The sequence below is a fragment of the Rhizopus delemar genome, genomic scaffold (genome assembly GCF_000149305.1).
Source record: "Rhizopus delemar RA 99-880 supercont3.2 genomic scaffold, whole genome shotgun sequence".
Classification (NCBI taxonomy): Eukaryota; Fungi; Mucoromycota; class Mucoromycetes; order Mucorales; family Rhizopodaceae; genus Rhizopus; species Rhizopus delemar.
The window spans coordinates 2,481,379-2,502,233 of NW_027137828.1; the positions used below are offsets into that span (position 1 = coordinate 2,481,379).

General features: G+C 35.2%; 9 protein-coding genes across 9 annotated transcripts in view; 6 read left to right on the top strand and 3 right to left on the bottom strand.

Moving 5' to 3' along the window:
- Nucleotides 1-424: 424 nt before the first annotated feature.
- On the top strand, nucleotides 425-2,632 carry RO3G_03189 (uncharacterized protein; the record flags this gene model as incomplete). Its single annotated transcript, XM_067657780.1, has 7 exons — nucleotides 425-965; nucleotides 1,137-1,212; nucleotides 1,288-1,354; nucleotides 1,549-1,667; nucleotides 1,741-1,910; nucleotides 1,962-2,367; nucleotides 2,425-2,632. The coding sequence occupies 7 exons, from the start codon at nucleotides 425-427 to the stop codon at nucleotides 2,630-2,632; spliced, it is 1,587 nt and encodes a 528-aa protein (XP_067513881.1).
- A 364-nt stretch (nucleotides 2,633-2,996) lies between these two features.
- Nucleotides 2,997-4,192, bottom strand: RO3G_03190 (uncharacterized protein; the record flags this gene model as incomplete). Its single annotated transcript, XM_067657781.1, has 4 exons — nucleotides 2,997-3,171; nucleotides 3,231-3,511; nucleotides 3,564-3,929; nucleotides 3,989-4,192. 4 exons carry the CDS (start codon nucleotides 4,190-4,192, stop codon nucleotides 2,997-2,999), a joined length of 1,026 nt encoding a protein of 341 aa, XP_067513882.1.
- Nucleotides 4,193-4,638: 446 nt separating this feature from the next.
- RO3G_03191 (uncharacterized protein) lies at nucleotides 4,639-6,164 on the top strand (the record flags this gene model as incomplete). The annotated part of the gene is made up of 5 exons (XM_067657782.1): nucleotides 4,639-4,832; nucleotides 4,887-4,969; nucleotides 5,024-5,544; nucleotides 5,636-5,780; nucleotides 5,830-6,164. The coding sequence occupies 5 exons, from the start codon at nucleotides 4,639-4,641 to the stop codon at nucleotides 6,162-6,164; spliced, it is 1,278 nt and encodes a 425-aa protein (XP_067513883.1).
- Nucleotides 6,165-6,374: 210 nt separating this feature from the next.
- On the bottom strand, nucleotides 6,375-7,655 carry RO3G_03192 (uncharacterized protein; the record flags this gene model as incomplete). Its single annotated transcript, XM_067657783.1, has 2 exons — nucleotides 6,375-7,481; nucleotides 7,545-7,655. 2 exons carry the CDS (start codon nucleotides 7,653-7,655, stop codon nucleotides 6,375-6,377), a joined length of 1,218 nt encoding a protein of 405 aa, XP_067513884.1.
- An 875-nt stretch (nucleotides 7,656-8,530) lies between these two features.
- On the top strand, nucleotides 8,531-11,223 carry RO3G_03193 (uncharacterized protein; the record flags this gene model as incomplete). The annotated part of the gene is made up of 5 exons (XM_067657784.1): nucleotides 8,531-8,806; nucleotides 8,870-9,088; nucleotides 9,156-9,392; nucleotides 9,456-9,558; nucleotides 9,608-11,223. 5 exons carry the CDS (start codon nucleotides 8,531-8,533, stop codon nucleotides 11,221-11,223), a joined length of 2,451 nt encoding a protein of 816 aa, XP_067513885.1.
- A 2,681-nt stretch (nucleotides 11,224-13,904) lies between these two features.
- Nucleotides 13,905-14,407, top strand: RO3G_03194 (uncharacterized protein; the record flags this gene model as incomplete). The annotated part of the gene is made up of 2 exons (XM_067657785.1): nucleotides 13,905-14,301; nucleotides 14,400-14,407. 2 exons carry the CDS (start codon nucleotides 13,905-13,907, stop codon nucleotides 14,405-14,407), a joined length of 405 nt encoding a protein of 134 aa, XP_067513886.1.
- Nucleotides 14,408-15,128: 721 nt separating this feature from the next.
- RO3G_03195 (uncharacterized protein) lies at nucleotides 15,129-16,542 on the top strand (the record flags this gene model as incomplete). The annotated part of the gene is made up of 7 exons (XM_067657786.1): nucleotides 15,129-15,229; nucleotides 15,285-15,346; nucleotides 15,402-15,576; nucleotides 15,630-15,944; nucleotides 15,996-16,139; nucleotides 16,224-16,302; nucleotides 16,477-16,542. The coding sequence occupies 7 exons, from the start codon at nucleotides 15,129-15,131 to the stop codon at nucleotides 16,540-16,542; spliced, it is 942 nt and encodes a 313-aa protein (XP_067513887.1).
- Nucleotides 16,543-16,842: 300 nt separating this feature from the next.
- On the bottom strand, nucleotides 16,843-20,519 carry RO3G_03196 (uncharacterized protein; the record flags this gene model as incomplete). Its single annotated transcript, XM_067657787.1, has 4 exons — nucleotides 16,843-17,544; nucleotides 17,636-17,721; nucleotides 17,783-19,349; nucleotides 19,410-20,519. The coding sequence occupies 4 exons, from the start codon at nucleotides 20,517-20,519 to the stop codon at nucleotides 16,843-16,845; spliced, it is 3,465 nt and encodes a 1,154-aa protein (XP_067513888.1).
- Nucleotides 20,520-20,806: 287 nt separating this feature from the next.
- Nucleotides 20,807-20,855, top strand: part of RO3G_03197 (uncharacterized protein) — a gene marked incomplete at both ends in the record, with an annotated part of 706 nt that continues 657 nt past the window's right edge. The window contains one exon of the mRNA XM_067657788.1: nucleotides 20,807-20,839. Within this exon, the coding sequence (XP_067513889.1) occupies nucleotides 20,807-20,839 (33 nt within the window). The remainder of the gene's footprint in view (nucleotides 20,840-20,855) is intronic.

Consider the following 20,855-nt stretch of genomic DNA (forward strand, 5'->3'; position numbering starts at 1 on the left):
TTAACCTGTAAGATGCATAAAAAAAAAAGAAACTGCAATCAACTCGTCTTTTTATGGCTATAGTACGTGATTCACCACTTCGAGCTTTACACGATCCAAATATACCTTACAACCTGATACAAGATTGGTATATTGGAATCTCTTTGGATTATCTCGAAGGTTCTCTTTTTGTTCTTTTAGATCAGTGGGATAAAACATACAAGGTTCCTTTTTTAAAAAGAAAAAAGAGTACAGACAGAAAAGAGATTGATTATTTCTTTTCTTACATGTGTGAATATTAGAAAAAAAGACATGATTCCGATCAAATAGCAATATTATTTATTCAATTGGTGAATGATATCTATGAATGCTTTGAACATACAGAATTAGCACTACACATGAGTTTTTCAGAGTAAGTTGACTGTGTACAATGAACTCATATCTGATGATCATCATTAGAGGCAGTGCGCTAGCTTCTGTTGAGTTGAAGAACAGTTTGAAGAAAGCCTGCATAGACTTGATTCAAAAAAAGATATCCTTCACATTCAACGACGCACAAGAAACATACTGCAAGATAGCCTTAAAACACATTGAACAAATCTTTAAGCAAAAACAATCGCATTCACCAAAAACATTATCATTTGCATCTCTTTTTGTACCTGATATGAAATACCAGGGCAAAGAACTAGAACGTCAGTCTCGTCTTGAGCTCGATATTGAATTACCCAACCTGGCAGATCTGTTCAATTTGAGTGCTGAGTTTCTTGAACGATCCAGCAGAAAGGCCTTATTAGAGCTTGATGATGACTTGACGATAGAAGATGTGAATTCATGGCTTCTAGATGAAGAAGACGATACTGTTGATGTTGATAGCATTCAATCAAAGCTTCAGCAATTCCTTGATATATGCAGCAAGTTAAATGCATTGTGTCTTGAGCCTGATTGGGTAAAGATTTTGAAAGAAATCATTAAAGAAAGATTGAATAGTAAAGAATGGGAAGAGGAGCATTATGTATCGTTGGTTCGCATCCAATTAAAGTGGTTACATGTCCTCATCTTGCCGTGGATTTCTTATGTCATGCCAAAGTCAGGCAAAAAGGGTACGTGCTTTAGGAGAGTTCACATAGAAGCAGTTGAGTGATACATAGGATGATTAGAGGATGATTGGTTTGCATTTTTGAGACAAAAGATCAAAGCAGAACATATCCTTTATGAAGCCATCTATCAATTTAGGTATGTCACTCATTCATGTTATCTTACTTGTCACTTCATAAACAATCCTTCTCTCTCTCTCTTTTTTTTTTATAGAATCCCGGCTATACTGGATATAATATGGGATATTCCTGAAACAGACGAGGTCATTCTGGATCTTCAAGTAAATACAAAAAGAAAAATATTACATAATAGTGAACGTGCTTTGATTAGATCACTGCTAATAAGCGTGGATTATTAAACCATTTACAACAAAAATTAATTCAAGAGTAAGCCTATATACTTTCTTTATATTGAAACAGCCATTCATTTTTTATGTTTTACAAAAAAAGAATAAGAGAGCGACTTCTCCAACAGGGTGTGTTTACTGTAGACATCTTGGACTATTATGCTTCGTGTATTCGCTGTTTAAGAAGAATTGATCCTTCATGCAAAATATTGATGGCAGTGACTGAAATAATACAAGCTTATATGAGGTAAGGAGACATTATAACCTTTATCCCTTTGTCTTTCTGCTCGGAAATTTTAAAAAAGATGTAATTTTCTTAGTGGATATCGTAAAGATGTTGCTAAAGGGGTGGTTGAGATGATTAGGGATTCGGATACTTACAGCCACATATGTCGAAGCGATGATGATGACCCTTATGTGTTTACAGCACTCGAATTAAATAATGAACAAATACAAGTTGAACCTGAATCTATAAAAGAGGATATGCTAGGTAAAATAGGATGGATATCAAGTACTGTATTGTAAACCTTCATCTACATAGCCAAATTACGAAGATTACAAACAAAATCAACAGATATCACAGCCATGTTGATCAGCATGTGCAACCCGGTAAAGGACTTTGTGACAACTTACAGTAATCAATTAGGAAAGATGCTTTTGTCCACCAAGAACTATGATACAGACGCAGAAATTCTTCGTCTAGAGACCTTGAAACTCAATTTTCCTCCAAATACATTTATTCGCTGTGATATCATGTTAAAGGATGTCGCGGATAGTAAACGGATCGATAAGGCTGTTCATGAAAGCAAAAACATTGATCATTCTTTTCATTCTATTATCTTGTCTCGAAAATATTGGCCTGGTGGAAAAGATGATGGTGATGACGATGATGCTAGTGATAATGATCATTCTGATGTCGCATTTCAGCAGTGGCCAACACGTCAACAGTAAATCAACTAATTCCCTATTTAATTCGCTTTAATTTTTATTATTATTATTATTAGAAACATAGAGAATTATATGAAAGAGTACACAAAAGTCAAGGCTTCTAGAAAATTGAAATTCATTCCAACCTCAGGTACAGTCTCGTTGGAGTTGGATTTTGAAACCCATAGTCAATCGTTTGATGTCCGTCCAGAAGCTGCGGCTATCATCAAGTTGTTCGAAGGCGATGGTTCGTGTTTTCTTTATTATTGCAACTTAACAACCTAACGTCACCTTCAATTCATATAGATACTGCACTTACGAAAGATGAAATGGCAGACAAACTGGGTTTTACAAAAGTGGTTATAATTGAATGTTTAAACATTTGGACTAAAAGTAAAGTCCTCAAGTTAGCAGCAGATGGGCGCTATTCTCTTTACTGATTTTATCAAAAAGTAATATAAAATGCTCATAGCAATGTAATTTTTCTATTTCAAAATGATATTTCAATTGTCTAATCTAAAGCGTATGAACTCCTTCTTTGAAAGGAGCTCTCTCTTTTATTTCAATACTTGTTCTTTGGATGTATTGATTAATAGAATTTCTTTTTTTTTTTATTAATTTCAACAAAAAAAAAATCAAATTATTTTCTTTAAACATCAATGACTCGACTTAATTTTTGAATTCTATTCAACAGGACATCACCATGTTTAATAACTGATTGATATTGAGCATTCTTTGCATCAGGTCTGTTTGTTTCAATGATACCATTCACTTTATCAATGACACAGTTAAGACGACCGGCTGCGATGAATTTATAAAGGTCCCTGATAATCATTTGTTTTGTGAGAAGGTGCACATACTTGTCGATTTATAAACTATTTACCTGTCAATATAATCTTCGCTAACACCAAATGCTTGTGCCATGCTTGTCACAGTCAAGGATCTGTAACTTTCTAATAATTGAGCGTAGGCCAAGATACGCATCTCACGAATGTAATAACGCATGTGAGGCAAAAGATAACGAGATGAGCGCAAGTGTGCTTGTTCAATGGCTGCCAACGAGCGGAAGAATTGTGTGTATTGGCAGTTGTATAAGCTATTCATGTAGTCTTCAAGATGAGGAATATCAGAAATAACTTCCAAAACTTCTGGAGCATCCAATACCTACATAACACACAGATTAAAATTATGCAATAAGACACATAGCAGTCCTTACTCTCTTTTTAATATCCACACGCTTCATGCTGATCAGGCTTGTCAAGACAGCATATTTAACAAACTCCTTATAAGACATGATTTCGGTACTAGTAAATGTACTTAAGGTATCCAAAAACAAGGTAGCGGCTCCCTTAAAGTCACGGATTGACATGAGATAAACACCTTCATATACCTTTAATCTGTTACGACGATCCCAATCACCACCCTGCTCAATCAACTCTCTGAGCTTTTCAATGTTGGTGCGAACCAGGTTGTTGTCATTAAAGAAAAAGCCGATGCGAACATAGGTGAAGATGATATCAATGCGTGTACCTGTTGTAATAGACCTTTTCAACAGGTTTTCGTAGGCAGCTAGCGCATTTTCCTATCAAGTAATATATATAAGTATCTCGCTTATATTATATATATATATCAACTTATTACTTTATCCGCAATCTTGGCATAATAATCTGCTTTTGCTAATAAGGCTTCGTTCACTTCTGTTTCGCCCTCGTTTTGTTCAGCATTTGCCGCTTTTTCATCAAACTTTTTTAATTCCTCTTCATTGTTTGCAACCATGCTGTCGTATAAAGCTTGATCCAAAGGCAATTGTAATTCTTCAGTCATGACCTTGTAGAAAGGTGCCATGTCTATAATGGTTTACTTTAGCGTCAAGCATATAAGCATAAAGAAATATCTTATTTACTGTTTTCTTTAATTGCTTCGAATAACTTGGCTTTGGCATCCTCTTTCAATTCTGAAGGACCTTGGTTAATTAAGAAACGGTAATGCTACATACACAGAAAAGTTAGAGAATGTTTTAAGAAGCAATAACAAGCCTCACAGCAAGATAAAGGTCAGGAATCTTTGGAATTTGATTCTCATCAGCTACGTTGGACATTTTGTTAAGTTATTTTATGAAAAAGAACTGAAAATAAAAAGGGACGTGTAATATGAACTTTAGTTTTACTTGAACAGAGAGCGTCATTTTTCGAGCAAGTGACTGTGAACGCGTAATCTCCACTGTATGCCTTTTTTGCTATGTGTAAAACTAGACCATCTTTTTGTTTCTTTTTTTTTTTTCTTGTTAAAATATGGTTAGCACTACTACAAAGATTGCACCAAGCGAGCGATTACAACAGGCAGATTTATCAAAAGAGGCAAAGAAGTTTGAAGAAGCCATATTAACTTATAAAAATATTTTGGCTCAACCATCCACCGATGAAGAAACAATAAAGGAACAAGAATATGCTCTTTTTCAGTTGGGCGAAGTCTATCGCGAACTTCAGTAATGAGTGAATCGAACAACAGTATGATAGATTCTAAACATCCTTTTGTATAGCCTTCCTCAAGAACTCGCTGAATTAATTCGTTCCTCACGCCCCTTCATGCTCACTATTGCTAAAGCAAAGACAGCAAAATTAAGTAAGAGAAAGGAAAATAGAAAAAACCTGCGAATGTAAATTAAAACGTTCGTAGTTCGTACACTTGTTGATTACTTTAGCGACATTCCAAATTGTCTACCACTTCAGATTGAGGTTTGTAAGGCAAACATTGAATGGTGCATTCAAGAAAAGCGACTTTTTTTGAAGCAAGCATTAGAGACCCGTCTAGTAGCGCTCTATTTGGACAACAAAATGTATCACGAATCATTAAATTTGATTGCACAACTTTTAAAGGAATTAAAGCGCTTAGATGACAAAATGGTACTTGTCGAAGTTCAATTACTTGAAAGTCGTGTTTGCCATGCGTTAAGAAATCTTCCCAAGGCCAAAGCAGCCTTGACTTCGGCTCGTACATCGGCCAATTCTATTTATTGTCCTCCATTGTTACAAGCCTCTTTGGATATGCAATCAGGCATTCTTCATGCTGAAGATAAAGACTACAAAACAGCTTATTCATACTTTTTCGAAACATTTGAAGGGTTTTCTAGTCAAGAAGATCCAAAAGCTGTTCTGGCCTTGAAATACATGCTGTTATGTAAAATCATGCTTAATATGGTAAGGCATAGAGATAAAGAAGAAGGAGAGAGAGAGAGAGAGAGAGAGAGAGATACATCCACTTATGGGCTTTTTTTTTAATATAATTTAGACAGAGGATGTTCATTCGATCATTGGAGGAAAGGTTGCATTAAGATACGCTGGTGTAGAAATTGATGCTATGAAGGCTGTTGCTCAAGCTCATAAAAATAGAAATCTTCAAGAATTTGAAACAGCTTTAGCCACATACACAAAAGGTAAAAAGGATGACATAAAAGAGACAAGATATTAACAATTTGTAAATAGAATTAAACGATGATCCTATTATTCGTAATCAACTTGCAGCTTTATATGACACTTTGTTAGAACAAAACTTGGTTCGTATTATTGAACCATTTTCTCGTGTAGAAATCAGTCATATTGCTGACATGGTCAAATTACCTACACAGCAAGTAGAAGCTAAATTATCTCAAATGATTTTAGATAAGAAGTTTCACGGTATTCTCGATCAAGGAGCAGGTTGTTTGATTGTATTTGATGAATCTGAACAAGATAAAACTTATGAAAGTGCTGTTGAAACACTGAAACAAGTTGATAAGGTCGTTTCTAGTTTATATCAAAAGGCTGCCAAGCTTTCTTAAAAGTGTACATGTAATATAAACACATTTATACAAAAAATAAAACACTTGTTTTTGCTTTTTTTTTTATGAAAAAGGACATTGCAAAAGGGGAGGTACATACATACACAACAAGATATGGATAAAAGGGAAATAAAGAGGAAAGGAATGAGAACAAAAAAAAACATCACACATCTTTTGATATAATAAAGTCTAAGATTTTTTTTCTTTCTTTTACTGTTGAGCACACTGCACACCAGGACCAGAACCATGGTGATCATCTTCATCATCATCGTAATCGTGTGCACCTCCATGTCTAGAACTACTTGTTTGATATCCTTCAGCATCAGCCATGACAACATCATCAACATGCTTATTTCCAGTTGAAGGAAGAGCAGGACGGGGAGGTAAGACCTGTTCAAGGGCAACAATCTTTTCAGGTGAGGTCCAATTGGGTTGAGGGAACTCAATATTGAATTTGACAAAGAGATGACCGTGAGAGTGAGTACGGAAAGCGGGCATACCTTCATTAGGGATCACTTTAGTTTCATTAGGCTTGATTGCTTCACCAGGAAGAATGGTCACCATGAGCACACGATCATCAAGGTGAGGAATAGCGAATTTACCACCAGCAAGAGCAGTCAAAAGATCAATCTTGGCTTCATAGATCAAATCATCTCCTGAGCGCTTAAAGTGAGGGTGAGGCTTTTCATCAATTGCAATAATAATATCACCGGGAATAATGTCTGGTGCTTGATCACCTTCACCAGAGAATGTAATCTTTTGTCCATCACGCATACCTTTATCAATGTGGACTTCAAGAATCTTCTTTTCACCAACCACCTTCTTACCACGACATTCAGTACAGCGATCCTTTTCGTCAATAACCTCACCGGTTGCTTGACAATCACCACAAGGCTGTTGCATTTGTTGAATCATAGGTCCCATTTGACGAGTGATGACACGAATACCTTGTCCATTACAAGTCCTACATTTACGAACAGAGCCTTCTTTACCACCTTTTCCTTCACATTTTTTACACAGGATATGTTTTTGAAGTGCCAATTTACTGGTCTTTCCGTTATAAAGATCTTCAAGGCTTACTTTCAAAGCATGCATCATATCTTTACCACGGCGAGGACCAGATGGACCACGACGGCCTCCACCAAATCCTCCGCCAAAGAATTGAGAAAAGAGGTCTTCAGCATCCATACCTCCCATACCAGGACCACCGTTTAATCCTTCTTCACCAAACTGATCGTACAATTGGCGCTTTTCAGGATCAGAAAGAATTTCATAAGCATGAGAGATTTCTTTAAATTTGTCGCCTGCTTCAGGATTCTGCAATGACAACAAAAAAATTGTTAATAAGCTTCAAGATGTAGAAGAAAAAAAGTTGTGTACCTTATCCGGGTGATATTTCAAAGCCAATTTTCTGTAGCTCTTTTTAAGTTCGTTTTCTGTAGCAGAGGGACTAACGCCCAAAAGATCATAAAATTTTGTGTCCTTGACCATTTTTCTGTTGCGTGTATGTATAAAAAAGAGAGTAAGAAAAAAAAAAGAGAGAGAGAAAACTAAGAAAAAGTAGGTAGAAAAAAAAATTCATTTATTATTGCGTGTACACAGTAAAATTTTTCATTCCACAAGTTTCCTGATTATTCTCTTTACTTTTGATTGGCTGGTTACTGATTACTAAATAGAGTAAAATAATTTGGTTGTACAAAACAATGCCAAAGCAGTTACACGCATGTAAATACACGCAAGAGATTTTCCTTCATTTTTTAGGAATAACAATTCACTTTAGCCGAGAATTTTTATGTTATTCTGTTACTGGCTGAGGAAGCATCAACTGTCATTATGTGATCAACTGTTACTATGCCTATTCACAGCTTAAGTGCAGGCTATTATAAAACAGTGAATGAACAAAAGCTAAAATGTTTATTGTTTCTCTAATAAGGAAAATAATTTTCGGTGTAAAAAAGACAAATGACATTATAAAATGACGTTGCCTAGAGACTAGGGTTATATTTGAATGAAAAAGTACATCGGGGGAACATCCTCATAAAGGAAAGAATCGAATCATGGATTACATAAAAAAAAAAGAATGCTTCGGTGTCTCATCGGGGAAGAATCGAGATGAAAAATTTATGATGATTGGATATGTGCCATATTTTTCAAAGAACGTCGTTAAGAAACTTGAGATTTGTATGCTTCCCTATTCATCATGTTTCTCACCTTAACTGAGAGATATTTTTTTTTTCCTTTATTTTTTTCGGCTTCTCTTTTTTTTTTGCATGTATTAATTTTTTTTTTTCATAAATTTATTTTTTCAATCTTTTTTATTTTTTATTTTATTTTTTTTTATTAAAAAATATTCATATTATTCAATGATGTCTGCACTGTCCTTTTGTTACTCACCACCAATATCTGGGCAATACATTTATTATGACCAAGATGAACCATCCACTATATCCAGATTAAGAGATGATTGTAATAAAGTTAGTATCTCCCGAGGATGTCAGATCAATCTGGTGACTGGCCAAACAAAAACTTCTTCTGTTCCACTCATCGATACACCTATTGGTTACAACCTGACAATGACAGGTGCCGCAGAAGAGTCTTTAATTAAAGCTCGAGGCGATTTACTTCAAAATTGTCTATTGAAGGTGAGTACTTGAAAAAGATATTCAATTGAAATAGCACAGAGGTTTCTCACTTGTATGACGTAGATAAAGTTGACACTTCAGATCTCACTTATGCCTGACATTACAAACGATCTCTTTACAGATCTCAAAGAAAAGTTTTTTAATGTCAAGATCAATGTTATACAACCTAAAAAACAATATTCCTCACTTGTCTCGGATAACCCAACACATATCGAATTAATAGGTCCACCTAATCAAGTAGAAGAGTGTCGCGTTCGTGTACTTGTTTTATTAGATGAAAAGGTAAACAATAAAAAAAAAATACCCTATCATTAAAGTTCCGACAATAACAAAAAAAAATTTCCTTTAGCGAAACTTAAAAACAGAAACAGTTGAATTACCACTGAAACTACACTATTTGATTTGTGGAAGAAAAAGGTGTGGTTTGTTGCCGATTATTGAAGAAACTACGACCAACATTTATTTTCCTTCTCCTTTTTGTCAAGATGAAAATCAACAAGATTTAAAAGCTGTTATTTATATCACTGGAGAACAAACTCAGGTAACGCGAGTGAAAGAGATGTTGAACAAGCTCGCAGTTCAAAAGGTAAACAAAAAGAAATTGTTCCCAAAAAAAAACAAATTGAATAAAATTCTTTATGACACGCAGGCAAAATCAATGTATCACAAAGACACGGAGCTGTCTGCAAGAAAAATAGACTGGCTATTGTTATATCGACGTGATGAATTACGTAAAATCATGCATGACAATGGTAAATAGAAATAGTTCTATTAATAACAGCAAGTAACACTCAATACTAGGTGCCTATATCATGTTTCCTGTCATTGGCTCTGGTAAAAGTCGTGTTACTGTTTATGCAGAAAACCGCGTCAATGCTGAGCGTACTTTACGTGCATTGAATTTGCAAACATGTAATATTTATGAAGCCTTTTTCTATTTCAACCATCAAGAAAATTCAGAAGTATTTTCATCTGGTGCAACCCTATTCAATTCTCCACCTCATCTTGCCACTTTTGTATCTGACCTATCTCATGTCTCTGGTTCAGAAGTACTTTATAAACCAGAACTTGGTAGTGTTGAAGTACTCGGTTCTGAAAGAGCGATACGCAATGTTTACCAACGTCTTCAAGAAATGCAGCTTCTTCAAGTCTTTCACCGTCAAACAGTATTTCGAGTTGAATCATCAAATGATCATCGCGACTTTATTTCTGGTAAAAAGAATGGCAAGATCAACAAAATCATGCGTACTTCTGGAGCTAAAATCAAGTTTCAACCTTTTATGAATGATTACAACTTTATTATTGAAGTCGAAAGTCAAAGTTTTACAAAAGCACTTGATGGTCTTACTTTACTTCAAGAAGAACTTCCTGCCGAGATTTCATTTTATGTCCCAGAATCTTATCATAAACGAATCATTGGTGTGGGTGGAAAGAACATTCAGCGAATCATGAAACGTTATGGAGTCTTTGTCAAATTTTCAAACACCGAAGAGTTCGCCTCACTGGGTGGTTACTACAATAATGAAGACAATGTTGTTGCTAGAACACCCATGAAGAACCAGATCAATCTAGACAATCTTCGTCATGCAGTCATGGAACTTGTACAACCAAGAGATCGCAGTTATATTACAAAGCATATCAAGGTACCCTTTATTCTTCATCGTGAGTTGATTCAAAAATACCAGGCTGATTTCATTGCCGAAGAGATTGCCAAGAAGACAAATACGCGTGTACTCTGGCCGGACAGTGAGCTTGGTTGTAATTATGTTATTCTTCTTGGACCTGAAGCCCATATTCCCACTGCCTCCAGTATGCTGGAAACCATTGTACCCGAAACATATAATCTTTATGTACCCCACTCGGATACCTTCCCAAGCCTGATTTCCTCTGATGCATTCCAAGAAAAAATTATCTGTCGTTTCCTCCAAACATACCAAATTAAGGTAGAGACCATCTACAACAAGAATCAAGATAGTTTGATACGTCTTCATTTGAAAATGAGCCAAATAGAGACTGACTTACCCAACGTCCTCAATGCTCTGGTAGACTATTTGAAAAGTGAAAATATTTCACTTCATGAAGAAGAAGCCAATAGACCTTACCATTTATCCTCTCTTGATCCGATTTCCTATATGTCTCATATCCTTTCTACTACTAATATACTTAATCATAATACTTATACTAGTGATAACAATAATCTCAATCCTCTACCCTGGACTCCAGTCACTCAAGATGATGGCCCAATACCTTCTAAATCTACCTCTGCACAGTCTTCTACAAACAGTGCTTCTTCTATGCCAGATAACAACAACATTAGATCTATTTTCAATTCTCTTCCTTTAGAAGACCCAGTTGTTCCAGGATATCAGGGATTGACTCCCGGTGGAGGAATTTGGGGGACTCCTTCAAAGTTTTAATACAACTTTTGCTTTTCTTTTCTCTCTCTTCCTATTTGTACCAAAAAATATATAAAATAAAAATGAACATAACAAAATGATATAAAAGAATGGTATTTATACATTGTAAGGATTTATATTGAAATAATCTATAGCAATTTGTTTGTATACTTTTGATCTTACAAAAGTGGGTATTCCTTTTAGAACAGTGTATAAACTCCTTTCCTTTTGCTAATAAGAGTTGGTTCATCAAAATGACAGTGTCTATTTTTGATATTATGTAATACCCTTCCATTTATTCTTGTTCTATTTTGCAATGAATATTCGTAAAATGAATCCAACTAATGGCCTCTCAAAAAAAAATGATTACAAATTTCAATTGTTTTTGATATTTCAATAAAAAAACACACATCTTTTTTATAAACTACAAATGTGGAAGGACTTGCTATATACGGAATATCCCCGAACATGCGAAAAAAAAAAAAATAGTAGAAAAAACCATTTGTACAAAAAGTACAAAATTCTACAGCTCATCCTCAGGACATATGTGTTACCAACCTATTGTTATGAGTAACATTGTTGTTTATTGTGATTATTAGCATTGTTATAGTGCTCTATCTTTTTTAGTGTTTAATGTTACCACAAATACCATTGTAAAATATTAGAGTTTTTTATTTTATTTGCAAGTCATCCACAATCATTTTAAAGAGGTTGTGTATCAAGGAAAAAAAAGAAAAAGGAATAATAAACAGACTTTTGTAATAAGAAAGTGATGGACAGCGAAACAGTTTAGGCAAATTATTCAATTAAAAAGACTTAATCTAGTTCAGATAAAGTGTTAAGCATTGTAGAGCAATAAGATGTGTAAAATGGAAATAATTCCAAAAGTAGAAAATAATGAAACAATGAATTCTTACATTCTAAATGTGTTCATGGGACGAATCATATTTTTATTAAAATAAAATAGGGTTTTGATAAAAGAAGATGTAATATAATCACTTGCAATGAACAATACAAAGAAGTGGAAGACGGTATAAAATCGACTCCAAATAATATGGCAATTACATAAACTGATCAAGATTTATTGAATATACAATGACGAATCCAACAGAGCACAAATCACATTTCAAATGAAAAACTTATCTCTTTCTTGATTTAAGAAAAAGAGAGGAAGACGTGTTATTTGGTGTTGATGTAATAATGAAATTACTGTTTAATAAAAGAAAACCTTTGAAATATTATTCAATAATGACATCTATGCAAAAAAAATAAAATAAAATAAAAAAAACGACTGATCTGCTCAAGTTTACAGCATTTTTTATTTATTGAATACATCCGTACAATAATACTTTATCACCCTTTTCCTTCTCTGCTTACCTCTGATGATAATATCTCAAGCATATGACAAGTATGAATATTTTTTATGCACATGTAATTCAATGCAATTATGTCATTTTGTTTCATTATAGAATCTATTCATGTTGTACGAACGCAAAAAAAAATAACCTTTGGTAAATTACACAGACAAATCTTAACGATTACAATACAACGCAAATGTAAAGCTTTCTTTTCTCTCTCTCTCTCTCTCTCTCTTTCTCTCTTTTAATGGTTTTCTGGATGATAACCGATGTAGTATGACTTAAAATGTATATCTTTCTTTCCTTTCTTTTATGTCAAGAACTTAGTATTAAAAAACAATGTTTTCAATGAATAAATCACCTTTTGTTCTCTGCCTTTTTTTACTTCTATTTTAGTAGCTTGAATTATGTGTATGACGGTGTCGATCTTTTGATATGTTAGGTTATATTATGTAACATATTCATTTCGGAAACTTTATTATTTTTGCAAGGTGATTGTAACCTTTGGAAAAAAATTTTTTTTTTCTACTACAAATAATAATAATAAAAAACAAATCAAAGAAACAATCAAAGAAAAAAAAAATCAGGTCACCTTTACAAGTTTCCAATAATTAGTCTGTTTGCGAATAAAGAGGAGAAATGTTCACGGACCACTTTTTTTTTTTTACAACTTGAAGTGTTCGAGCAATTTACAATCGGGAACATAAAGTATTCTGAAACGAGGTAAGGATATTGCTTGTCATCTGTTTGTTCTGTCGTCATAGCTATTATTCTATTGGGTAAATCAAACTTTCATCCCTTTTTCTCTTTTGAAAATGAGGCAGTTTATCGAGCTAACTTCATATAGAAATTCATCGCTCTATGACGTTATATATCCCCGATTGCACAGAAAAAACGAAAAGAAGTGCAAAAATTTCTTTTTTATGTACCTTAGTATATAAACCTATATATTCTCCCTTCTCGCCCCCAAAAAAAAAGACCTTTTCTTTTTCCCCTTCCCCTTCTTTTTTTCATAATAAAATGTCTCAATCACAAAAAAATTATTTTACTCTAACGCAACAAAAACCAATTAAAAGTGGTTTATTAAATAGAAGACAGCAACAGGCAGGCTATTTACAGCCACTCGAGCTTCCTTCTCTACCTCCACTTTCTCAATTATTACCAACAAACAATAGCAACAATAATGATAAAGATAGCAGCAAAACAAAGACGGATAGTACAAATAATGCTGCCGTTGAGGCTGCAGCAGCAGCAGCAGCGGCGGCTGCAGCCTCAGTGGCCGGAATGATACCTGCAAGTACAAATACATTTGCACCACAGCCCCAGATGATTTACGATTATACCATGCCACAGCAAACCACCACTATTCATCCTGGGCAATTCCAATTAAACTCTTCTTCCAATCCCATCTTGGTAAACAATAACCCTTCTACCACAGCCGACATGGTAGCAGCAGCCGCCGCGGCCGCAAGTATGATGTCCTTTGATCCCATGTATGCCATGCCTACTCAACCCGGGCTGACAACCGATCCAGTAACAATTATAAATCCAATTGAATTCAATAATCAAATTATAAATCAAAGAACGCGGCAATCATCGAATGCAAGCAACTCTTCAGTAGAAAAGGTTTATTCTTTTGTAGAAATTCCCGGCACAAATCAGAAAAAGAGACCACGAAGAAGATATGACGAGATTGAACGATTATACCACTGTAATTGGCCAGGATGTACAAAGGCATATGGTACATTGAATCATTTAAATGCTCATGTTAGCATGCAAAAACATGTAATCTATCCAATGTTTACACTCAGCAACATGTATATTCATTTTTTGTTATAGGGACCTAAACGAAATCCTGCTGAATTTAAAGAAATGAGAAAAGAATGGCGCAGACAAAAGAAAGAACGAGAAATACAGAAAAAGGCCAATGAACAACAAATGATAAAACAAGAAATGATAAATCAACACTATAATTCATCCTCTTCACCACAACAATCAACCAATAATACTTTTTTAACTATACCGCCAGGTTCATTATCTGTCAATGGCTTTTATTAAAAAATGGACTTATTTAAAAAAAATCTTTTCCCCTCTTCCCGTATGTACATAATATTTTTTTCTGTTTACAAAAATAAAAATAAAAAATCTATATATTATTACATCATGTTTTATAGGCTTGGTTTATTGAAAGGCGGTCATTTAAATATCGCATATTTTTTCCCTTGAAAAACAGCTCCCTTTTTTCCTTTTTATTTTCTTTCTTTTTTAAAGAGGAAAAAAAAAGAAAAAAGAAAAAGAAAAACCATGGAAACGAAAGAGTTGAGTTATTGGCAGCAAACAAAAGAAATATTTCGTAAATTCAACATAGCAAATATATTATTCTGCTATTGTCTACCATTCTTTTATATATTTTACCCCACTTTACTGATGCCGGCTATACTTTTACGTACTGTATCGTTTATCATTGGTTGGATATATCAATTCATATCTTCCCACCACCACCATCATCCATTGACACCTAAAAAAGCAACTAAAACAACGCATAATCAAGAAGATGAAATGAGTAACATGTACTTTTGGTTACAAAGATGTTCTATCTGTCTTGACCAGACTTATAATTTATGTTTGGAAAATTGTCGTGATCAATTTTGTAAAGATTGCTTTTCAAGGTAAAATGATTTAGAAAAATAATAGCACATTTTTTTTATATTAAAAACACATTAGATACATTGAAGAAACTGTGAATCAATCATGGGGATTAGGCGTAACTCGTATTAAATGTCCAGGTAATTTTTTTTTATAAATAATTTGATTACTTGTATTTACATAATTTGATAATAGTTTGTCAAGAGATAATCTCTCAAGGAGAATGGTGCCGATATGTATCATCAGAAATTGTAGCAAAATATAACAAGTTCAATCAACCTTACAGGCCTTATTCTCGTTATTGCCTTGGTTGCCAACACTCTGTCGCTCCTTGTCAGTCTCCACTCGCACAAGAACTATCTCGCGAAAGGTTAGTTATATTACTATTTGTGCAGACGAATAACATTCTATTCAATAAAAAAGTCGTCTTGGAAGTATTGCAAATGATCTGGACCTTTTCTCAAAGTCAACCAAGGATCACTCGCTTTCCTCACTTGTGGATGAAGTGCTCAGGCACTTTTTGACCACATGTCAAAGAGGGTCTACATTCCGCATTGGCCGAATACAAGAACTTTATCATCAAATCATACCTGTGTTGCGTAAGGTGGTATCACATCAAAAAGACCTGTATGATCTCGCATCCAACATATCAAAGCAATTAGTTGCTCTTGAAATTATACCTGAAATCTGGAAACAAACACAGTTTCGACACATTTCCTATTTTCCAATGGAGACTTGGTAAGCATTTCTTGTTGTTCGGAAATTGAAAATTAATTTTTTTTCTGTCAGCATGAATTGTGGAGACAAGTTATGTCTTCAATGCGGACAAGTGGCTCATTTTGGACTGAGTTGTCTCGAGCATTTGAAGTCCGAATTAATGCAGTCAACAAATACAGAATACACTTCTACTATTCAGTGGAAATTAAATCACACGTAATTTATATAAAAAATCTACCAAATTGAAAGCTAACATCCTATCAGTCGACCTTGTCCTAATTGCTCTGTCATGATTAACAGGGATGAAGGCTGCAATAAAGTAGATTGTTTACAATGCGGATATCGATTTTGCTGGAGATGTGGATCTGCATGGACTCAGGTAAGTTGATCGATCAATCAATTCCAAAAAGCCCATCCAACTTGTTTGAAATAGCAAAAATGTGGATTTTATCAATGCGGAGAAAATAAAGAAGATGTTTTATTAAAAGAAGATGAAAATAAGGTAATAAACACAAACGCGTAATAAGAGTATAAACTAAAATAAAATAAACAGGCAGAACTTGGTGTACCCGATATGCATGCAATTGATGCCAAAAGACAAAGCATTCAATCACTGTAAAAATTCATTCAAGCTCTTTTTATTATTATATTATTGTATAAACTTTCCTTCTCTTTCTTCTTGAAAAAAGAAGAACAGAGGGCGTATATTTGCTTTCTAACTTTTTTCTTCTTTTTCACTTTAATCAACCATTCTAGCAAATAGAATGGAAAAGAGGGAAGGGGAGTATTACAAAATAATGCAAAATCTTGTGGCGTTTTGGTTTTTTTGGTTTTGGTTTTTGTTTTTTTTTTTTGTTTTTATAAAAGACTATGTACAAACAGTATAATATTTTCCCTTTCAATTGAGTAGCTATTGCTCTTAGTTCATTGTCTTTGTTGATGTTGAGGTTGATGTAGATGATGAGGGTCTTAATGATATTTGACTTTGAGGTTGTGTATCTGAATCACTTTTAGATGTCTTTAACAACTGGCGATCACTTGTTGACATTTTGCGTGTCTTAACCAAGTTTCCAACACCAGGTAACATGATACCCGTTCGGTTCGGTGACTTGCTAAGCTCTTCAATACGTTTTCTCTCAGCCTGAGCTTCTTCCGAAAGGGTCGGGATAGATTTGGGTGTGCTAACTGTTCGCTTGGGTTCAGCCGCCTTCCTCCATCGTCTCCAACCCTCAAAATCAATCAGGGCTTGCATACAACCCCATTCGATTATTTTCTTTTCCAACCACTCCAAGCTCAGTGGCTTTGTCAAGAAATCGTTACAACCTGCCGCAAGGGCCGCATGCCGATCGGATTCTAAAGAGGAGGCTGTCAGGGCCACAATGATCACGGGGGATCGGAAGATGGAGGGGGTCACGTTCTTGTCTTCCTCGGTCAACATCGGTGGTAGCAACGGTGTCTCTTCTTCGGCCATAATTGTGTTGGCTGCTGCTGCTGCAATCGCTTGCTGTTGTTGTAAAAAGGAGGATGACATGGGCAAGACACCGATCTTTTGTTCCTTTTCGATAGATCGAATTGTTTTTGTAGCATCAATACCATTCATTACTGGAAGTTGAATATCCATCTATTCACACATTAGCTTTATTTATGCCTCATTCTATTCTTCTTTTTATTACCAATATTAAATGAAATTTGCCACTCTTCCATTTATTTACTGCTTCTAATCCATTACTCGCTACTGAAAACTTAATTTGATGTTTCTTCATCCAAGCGGATAAAATAGCTTGATTAATAATATTATCTATTTCCATAAAAAAGATTATTAATAAAGAAAAAAAAAACATGCAGCCAACGAGATTTACCTTCCACAATCAATACATTGATCGGTGGACTCACAACATTACCAAAAGGTGTTCCCTTTTCCTTCTTCTTTTTCTTGTGTAATTTGAAGTTTGACATTGTCTTGCTCATTTTCTTTGTCTCTTTAGGTTCACTTTCAACAGGTACCGTCTGTTCTTGTGTTATTGCATCAGATGATGTATTGGCTTCCGCAGCCAGCTCACGAGGAGATAAGGTAGGGTTGGTAGAGGCAACGCCTGCCGATTTGGCAGTCAAATAATCAATGGGCTGTTCTGTATTGGACTTGCGTCGAGGCACATTGGCTTGTCCGGATGCACCAAAATATTGATTTCCATCCACAGGCGGACTAAAGATACCACTCAGAGGCCTACGACGACCTGGAGATGGTTCATTCGTGTTGTTGACATTATTGTTATTTCCAGGTGACATGCGGATGTCTTGACCGGGAGATGTAGCGGCAGAATTGGAGGAGCTCGCTGCCAACTCTCTTTGAACCAAGAGTGAGACAATTGGCGGCACTGGGCTGGAAGGAGAGGTGGCAATGGCCGAGAAATGAGGCTCGACCACGGCATTGTTCCAGACCGTATGAAGTGCTGTCAAAAAACGGCGTGGACCAGCTGGTTTGGGAACCACAACCACTCGAGGCATTGAAAAGGGATCTCGGTTAGGCAAGAAAGTAAAGCACTGGATGGTATCTCGAACCGCTTTATAATTTGAAAGTGAGGTGAAATGAATGATGGCTGTTGTGCCCTGATGAAAAAAGTTTTGATGAAGGCTTGATTTCTTGTGTTGATGGTGTCTTTTACCGTGCAACATGTTGGCAGAGGCAGGTGGTTGGGCGCGAAACTCGTTTAGTTTCCCTTCCAGTGTAACAATATCATCGTCAATCAAGATAAAGGCCGGTGGGATCGAGTGGATATGTTCTTCTTCGATAGCAGGTGATGGGACAGGTGGCGTTGTTGGCCCAGTAGGAATGCTACGAGGAGGTGTAGGAGGTATTGTGGTTGTAGTGGATGAAGATGTATCTGTTTCAGATCCTGTAGCATCTTCTTGTTGAAACTGAGGTCGTGGAACAACGGGCACATGGCTGATGTCTGTATTCCAACTTGCAAGACATCCTGTCAAATGCTTGGCAAAGGTACTTTGTTCAGGTGCATGTAGGACCATCTTGAGGCCTTTGAGATTATCAATGAATTTGGTTAATTCTTTGAGGCTAGGTTCATTGGAAAATTTGATGTTGGCATAGTGGTTCTTTGTTAACATAGTGTCTTTGCTGATAAACAGCTTTCTATTCTCTTCACGTCCACTTTCAAGATCAAATGAGAATTTAAATTTTGTTTGATTCGCTCGTGTCTCTACTGTTGATGTAGCACGAATGTAAGATAAAAGTTGTGCGGTCAAATTAGCGTTGGGTAATAAAGCTGTACTGGTATTACGAATAGCAGGTGAGGTTGTGTGTATGATATGAAAAATAATATGAAGATGATTTGAATCATTGATAGGCTTCACGTTTAATCCAACTTCAATACAGGCACCAGGAGTACAGCATTCAAGTATATTACGTAAGTGCTAGGATAGATAAAACATAGGGTTACATCAATACACTCACGCACACAAAAAGGGACTTACATTCAATAAAGCATGACGAATAGCACCTTCATCACCAATAACCATTGTATGATGTAGTGTATTATCGCAATGATAAATCACAAAATCAACATCTAATTTCGCTGCTACACCGGCCACTGCGTCACCCAAATTCTGTAACAACTCACCGATATCAAACTCATTCATGTTTAGTTTAGGCAACTTGTTACCAATCAAGTTACTAGTCACATGCGGCCAAGCTTGCCAAGCAAGGCGAGATAGTAATTGTAGATGAGAACTGACATGACAAACTTGACGTATGGTTGTATTGATTGCAAAGACACTTGCGGTAGGTATTGCCAAAGAGCACGCAGACAATAATTCATGTGTGTTGTAAAGAATGGAAGTGGGGGAAAATTGTTCCAAGGTAGTGATGACCATTAAAGCAACGTCCTGTATCTCTTGGGATACAGTAGACATGAACGCCAATTGATGATCCTTGTACTCTTCTGTAACATCATTCACCTTGGATTGTAGTTTTTCTTGTTCTGATTTAATTTGATTTTTGATTCTTGTAGATTTTGATTTACATGCTAATGTGATACGTTTAGCAAAGAGCTGAAGAAGAAATGATACCCAAGGCAAGAGTGTTAGACCACAGTCATAGCCAAGTACCATGTGTTGAATAGCAGCCTGGATAACTAAACTTGACTGAATCCAATTCAAATATTTTTGTACGTAATACTCTGTATTATTTCTCTGTTGTATTAACATATAACTCCACCAAACAATGTAAATCGGTAATATAGCATATCTCCACATATCCTCATTTGTGTAAAAGACAAAGAGTGTAGTACAAGTTGACCCTAGCCAAGAAAGTAGATTGGCAACAAGAATCATTTGTTGTACTTGATTCATAATTTCATCATCTTCATCATCTTGTATTGAGATAGGTGGTAATTGTATGTGAAAGCTGACATCTTCTTCAGATGTTAATTCGTGTTGTTGTTGTAAATCAGGTTCAGGTGTTAATAATGTAGCTTTATAAATGTCTGAGGAAGTCCAGGCTGTTCGCAAGTAACTTAGACGAGGCCGGGTAATTTGCTTCTTGTTTTCTGAACCCTTTAGTTGATTACTCGCTTCTGAATTCATTTTATTTTATTGTTTAAAGAAACCTGTCTTCCTCTTCTATTTTGATTGATTTTTTTTTTTGACGAAAAAGAATTAAGAGAAAAAAAAAAAAAGGAGCGGTTACAAAAAATTGTAAAATAAACTTTTTATTCAATTTCTTTATTCTTTTCACTTTTCAAAATTTTATTTAATAATTCACTTTTTTTTTTTTCTATCCTTAATCGCCCCTTTTTATCATTCTAACTCACTCATATGTTCCTCTTTGTATTATAAAAGCTCGGGAATATTATACTATTCAAAATACAAACATGTATTTTTTTTTATTGTTACCGGAGGAGAAAGTGAGAGACTCCGCAA